At 36.8% G+C, this 6,656-nt stretch overlaps 1 protein-coding gene across 1 annotated transcript in view; it reads left to right on the forward strand.

Annotated features, from left to right (window-relative positions):
• Window positions 1-1,040: 1,040 nt before the first annotated feature.
• LOC107037707 (innexin inx2-like) overlaps window positions 1,041-6,656 on the forward strand; it is an 8,864-nt gene continuing 3,248 nt past the window's right edge. The window contains exons 1-3 of the mRNA XM_015256391.1: window positions 1,041-1,221; window positions 5,212-5,363; window positions 5,446-5,688. Coding sequence (XP_015111877.1) covers window positions 1,041-1,221; window positions 5,212-5,363; window positions 5,446-5,688 — 576 coding nt within the window. The remainder of the gene's footprint in view (window positions 1,222-5,211; window positions 5,364-5,445; window positions 5,689-6,656) is intronic.

Below are 6,656 nucleotides of genomic sequence, written 5' to 3' on the forward strand. Positions count from 1 at the left end.
GACAACACCGCGCAACAGCTGATCGAGGTCGGTAAAGTCGGTGACGATAATTCAGTGCTGTAAGCATATGGACACGTATAACACACACAAACATATTTCATCTCACTGTTACAACCCCACTACTAGCCGAAGCGTGCGATGTTGCCCGCTCAAAATTCGACTGTTACCACCGCAGTCACAAGTCCCCCATTATTTATGCTCATTTTCTTTAATTATTGTTTTTGAGACCAGAAAAGTACGCCACAACACTTCTAATTTGTTGAGAAAAATAATTTGTAACGTGAATGATTTATTTAGTCAATTTAATTTGTCTTTTCAACTGAGTTGTCCACTTGATAAGTTAAACATCCTTAATCCTCCTCATTGAGAAAAAAGAATAGTTTGAGAATATTTCTACCCCCATAGATTCTCCGCTGGACAATCAGAAACCGTTTTCTCCGCCTCCCGTTGGTCCTACAATATCGAGAAACTCCTAGTAAATAATTGTTGCCCCCGAAACTTTGTCCCAACAAAACGCATCCAAACAATCCCTCCAAACCCATTGACCCCTGGCCCAAACCCATCAATTGAAAACTTTGCACCGACCTCTCCTCCCCAAGAAAAAAGACCTCTACATATCATCAAAGCTGAAACCCAAAAATTTAATATCCCCTTATCTCTTCCAATTCCCCAAGTTCACCAATGATATATCGAAAAGTTTCAACAGTCCTCACAGCAGAAGTAACTTAGCCCAAAAGCTAATGCCATTTCGGCGTCCGAATATCTATCCAGTGTCCTCGAAACTTTGACAATAGAATGTCGACATTAACAAAAGGAGATTCCCCCGAAGAGCATAGTAAAGGTACCGTTGGGTTACTATTCAATTGTCTCCAAGTTTTGAACGTAACTTCAAGTGAGTGCATTTTCCACTCGAAGATCATCCATTGATTTTCCGAGAAGACTCTCCGGGGTGATATTTCCAACTTGAAACTGACTCGTTGTTTAATACGCCAGTCCTCCAGCCCTTTGCCTCCCTCCGTTTTATCGAGTTTCTCAAAAGAATGTTTGAACTGCTTCAGCCGGTCAAGTGTCTTCTGTCACGGGAGCCAGTTATTATTGACAATATCGTATTTAGGTTACACTCACGGGTGACTGTTGTCATCCTCGTCACCTGCTCCATCATCATTTCAGCCAAGCAGTATGTTGGCGAGCCCATCTCGTGTATAACGGACGCATCAATCGGTAAGTCATGTTCACGCGCGAAAAAATTTCATGGAAAACCTAGCGAATTTACTGGAAAATTTTATTGGATTTCTATTGAACTTTCAATACATTTTTGGTTGATTCTGTTGAAAAATCGCGTTTTTTAATAGAAATATGCGAGAGAAAATATTATGTAGAAAAAGTGAATGGAATTGAATGGAATTGAAAACAAACATGCACTTTCGCTGGGATCTATATGGCATATGGAGCTTGTACTTAAGCGATTAAACAAAAAAAATCAAATCCTCTCCAATTTTTAATAATGGAATCCCATTTGCATGTACATCATATTAGTTAAGCAGTGCACGAAAATTCCAGTGAATATTGCGATGGATTTTCGACAAACTGAATATTTCATTCAACTGATTAATTCGATTACATTTGGAAGCACTCCACTCTCTCTCATTTTCGATAATAAATCCCAAATTACATGAGCCGATAAGTAGTGAAGCACCGAAATATCAGGAATCAATAGCACTTGGATTTTAGTTTCTGTTGAATAATTTAGAAATCAGAGAACATAAAATTTATTTTCGGTTCTCTCATTTAGCTCTGCCATAGGAATCGTACGATCATTTATTCATAAGTTTTCTTGCTGGAATTTTATCTATTCAATAGTCTATAGGTAAGGGCTAAAGTGCTCCTGGAATAGAAAAGTTATTTCAAAATTAATTAGTTTTATCTCAATGATATTCACGGTGTTTGTTAAATTTCGCGCATACACGGAGAGAAATATTCAATCAAAATTACGTATCTTTTCCGTAGGGCCGATTAACCAATGAGAGGGCAGAAAGGGCCGTAATATAAAAAAAAAAATCTTTTCCGTGATTCCGGAGCGAAATGTGGTTGTAGGAAATTTTACGTAACTGGCACGTAATTTTATCTAAAATCACGGAATTTTTCTAGAGCATTCAGTAATTTTTACCTGAATCCCCTGTGAAAAATTACGTTACCGTCACTTACATTTTCTGAGTCGATTCCATATAATCGGTGAGCAAACTGTGAGTTCCGTAATTTTTACTGAACATTTCTCTCCGTGCAGCAAAAAAAGAATCATTGACACCCAACCTTATTTCTGAAAATAACGACTAAACTAAAATTCCTACAAGAACTTCTTTTATAGCTATTATTCTCCGTAAAAAAATGTCTGTGACTACCTAATTTTACCATCGCCGTTAATTTCAAAATATGCCGAGACAACTCATTGTGAAAAAAAAACGATTCAACTCATTACGTTACTATGAACAAATATTGATTTGAAATGAATCATGACCTGATGTGAAAAAAAGCTATTTCAAGCGCAAGACACGACGTTTTTTCCCGCAAATTACGCGTAAGAAAATCATGGGCTGCTATTAATGATTTTAAACCTCTTTGAGACATCTCATATTATATGATGGATGCTCCCATAGATCTATAGGTGTCCCCATACGGCACCTTTCCTGCTGAAGGCATGTTAATTTCAATATTAAATTTATTAAGGTATTAAAATACACAGCAAAAACGAATGTCTGAATTTCACACCCCTTTTGTAGACATTTTTCAAACACTAAAAAACGTCTGAATAAAATGAAAATTTGTTTTAATTTCAAACATGAATTAAAATGTTTGGCCACCGATTCGTCTGAAATTCAGACACGTTTTCATCTTATTTAGACGTTTTTTAGTGCCTGAAAAATGTCTACAAAAGGGGTGTGAAATTCAGACATTCGTTTTTGCTGTGTACGCCTTTTTAAAGCCTAAATTCCGATTTTCATGACGAAAAAAAGCCACTGGACATTATATTGACGTTAAGCGTAAATTACATTTATCGAAACGTAATTGAGGTTGAGGTTTTTCTGTGTGTTCATCCCTCTCAACCACCTCCATGCACTATCGTCTCGTTCTTTCTCGTCATCCACAGAAGCGTCACTAATTTATATATCTTTTTTTATTATTTGTAACAATCATAATTGAAAATCTCAAAATTAAATTAATCATGAATTAAATTTGCCGCCTCAGACGACTGGAACCAATGAGGAATAAGCGTGACAGACTTGCGAGATATCGATAGTTATCGACTTTAAGTGTATGTTCTTTTTAGAATAGGAATAGGATCTCGCCCCAAACTCCTTTACTAAAGCCATTATTATCAAATGGGTACGATAGATTTGTTATGGTAGACTTGAAGATGGAGAGAGTTGTTAAGCGGACACCTGTTTTGGATAGAGTTGTTGTTGTACCTTGCGCAGCCAATCACCCCTATACCGGACGGATCAATCGGCAAAGCACTTGGAAATTATACATCGCTGCTTTTGTACCACGAGACTTAGGAAGGGATTTTCTCCCCATTCAACAAAAACACGAAAACAGCATCTGAATAGAGTTACGGGTTAAGCCTCTCCGGTTTGTAGGAGACTTAATCTCCCCACCGGATATGCCTGCTTGTGGCATTAGCTCGTTTTACGGTGAAATGCCGGAATAAAAATAACACGAGCATGATTTTTTTGTGGATCACGCGAGATGATGGAAAATAAATCATGGGACTAAATAACTTCTTGAGGGGCTGAAAATCGTTCAGCCTCTGCACTGTTAAAAGATGGCCATTAGATAAAATTAAAAAAAAAAAATTGAAAAATATTGATAATTGAGAGAGTTATGATTTTTTGAAAATTTCGAGTTTTTGTCAAGGTTTTTTTTCTGTAAAATTGGCCCCAATATCTCAGCGGGGATTCAAGCTATTAAATCGCCCTTTGGCACACTTAAAGAACATGAAAAACCCCTCTAATTGAGCTGTTATATATAGGATTATCTTCAGTTTGACGGGGTTTGTATGAAAAAACGTGTTTTTTTTCAATCGTTAATTACTCAAAAAGCTCCTTTTTAAAAAATCTGAAATTTTCACCAAAAAATGTCAATGAAATGAGAAGAATTTTGGCGCCAATTAGAGTTTGTCGTCCGCCGTAGTTCGGCGGTTATTAATTTTTTCAGTAAGACAAGTATTGAAAACGCAATTATTCTCCAAATGTGTAAATATTTATTCAAATATTCACTTATTGAACGCTTAAAATATTAAAAATAGTCGAGGACCTCCAGTTTTTGAGCTACAGAGATTTTTGAAAGTGTGTACAATAACAATTACAAATTAGTTTTTTGAAATTCGACTCCTACACAGCTAATTTTATTTTGTTTAATTTAAAAATTTGTGCCGTTCATGTAAAATAGCCAGAAAAATTATCCTTAAAACATTTAAAATATATTCTCTATTTTTTCCGAAAAAATTTTCGAACTAATTTACATGAATGGTGTAATTTTTTATGTAAAAAATAATGAAATTAACTGTGTGGAAGTGGAATTTCAAAAAACTAATTCGTAATTGTTATAGCACACATATTTTCAAAATTTTTGAAAAAAATACCTCTGTAGCTCAAAAACTGGTGTCCTTGGACTATTTTTAACATTTTTAGCGTTTGTGGGGTAAATTAACAATAAACAATTATTTTTGCACTAATTATCTCATTCCAATAGCCGCGACTTTTAAATCTCGTAGTATAGTCTTCCCTTAATGATGTATTAAACCCTTCTCGCCAAAATTCATGTTTTTTTGAATTTTTCTGGTAAATTGTTGATCGGATTGAGGTGAAAAAAACCGTTTTTGCATTTTATCATTACATAATGACTCACTAAATTTCATGATCGTGCAATCATTTGCCTGCGTTTTTTCTAAAACTTTCCGGAAATTCACAAAACTTTAGAAAAAATGCAGGAAAATGATTGCACTACCATGAAACTTCGTGAATCAGTCAATAATAATAAAACGCAAAAACGGTATATTATTTCGGGTCAATCCGATCAATAATTTGCCAGAAAAATGAAAAAAAACGCGAATTTTGGCCGAAAGGGTGCAGTACATCCTTAAACTGTTGATGAAATTTCAATATTTGCCTGACCAATTCTTAATTATCAACCCCACAACATCTCTTAAATCAGATAAGGAGCCAGTTAATGCATACTGCTGGATATACAGTACATTTACGGTTTCGAGACACTTGCGGGGCATTCCAGGACGCAATGTTGCCAGTCCCGGTGTTGGTCCAGCACTTGAGAACGACGAGATACACCATCATCGCTATTACCAATGGGTCAGTATCCAGTAACTACTTAAACTTGATTGCCCATAGGATTAACGTATTCTCCTTTCGCTGTCACAAAACTGCGCAACAGGTTTGTTTCGTTCTTGGTCTCCAAGCAATAATCTTTTATACACCGAGGGCACTGTGGGGTGTCTGGGAGCGTGGCACTGTCGCACTACTCACCCGAGATCTCACCTCACCCTTTCTGAGAGATGTCTGGAGTCAGGAGAGAAGAGAACAGCTTGTGGAATACTTTGCATCGACACATTTACATACCCATAACTTTTATGCATTGTGTTATCTCTTCTGCGAGGCACTCAACTTTCTCAATGTGGTATGTTGTTATCGATTTATTATTTTTAGAGTTATTCCGGGATTTTGCATACGAATGAGATCTTTCACGCGCCAAATATTTTCTTATAAAAATTTAGAGAAGGTACGGTAACAGCTCTATAAAAAAAAGATGTTTTTATTTTTAATGTTTACGGATATGTGTTCAAATAATTTCTTATTGCTTCATAACCCCTTTTATGAATCCAGAGCAACTTATGAAAAAGACTGACGGGACTGTGTACAGTTCCTCGTGCAAAAGAATTTTTTTATTTCTGCATTTCTGGGGCAAGTGAGGGGCGCAGTGGCATTAGGGGGGCCAGAAAATACAGAATCAACGCTCACTCGGCGGAAAAATTCGATTTTGGCAAAAGTCGACTTTCCCTCCGAAAAAAGCCTAAATATGGCACTTTGGCTACGGGTGAAAAAATTTTTTTTTTATTTCTGCATTTCTGGGGGAAGTGAGGGGCGCAGTGGCATTAGGCGGGCCAGAAAATACAGAATCGACGTTCACTCGGCGGAAAAATTCGATTTTGGCGAAAGTCGACTTTCCCCCCGAAAAAACCTAAATATGGCACTTTGGCTGCGGGTGAAAAAAAAATTTTTTATTTCTGCATTTCTGGGGTAAGTGAGGGGCGCAGTGGCATTAGGCGGGCCAGAAAATACAGAATCAACGTTCACTCGGCGGAAAAATTCGATTTTGGCAAAAGTCGACTTTCCCCCCGAAAAAAGCCTAAATATGTTATGAAACGATATACTGCAAGAAACTGATGTGGAAAATGTCCATTAATTTGATCATTCCCATATTGCTAATTCATTAGCAAAAATAGCATTACTATATAACAACAACAAAACCAAATATCCCCCGGTTTTTAATTTTATTCGAAACACTGAGGTACAATATCCGTTGGTATTTGTTGGGAATGCTCCAGAAAATACGTGAGATAACTCGCGAGGGGGGGGGGGGGGGGG

This window comes from Diachasma alloeum, unplaced genomic scaffold, assembly GCF_001412515.2.
Source record: "Diachasma alloeum isolate Michigan unplaced genomic scaffold, Dall2.0 Dall_scaffold_00269, whole genome shotgun sequence".
NCBI lineage: Eukaryota > Metazoa > Arthropoda > Insecta > Hymenoptera > Braconidae > Diachasma > Diachasma alloeum.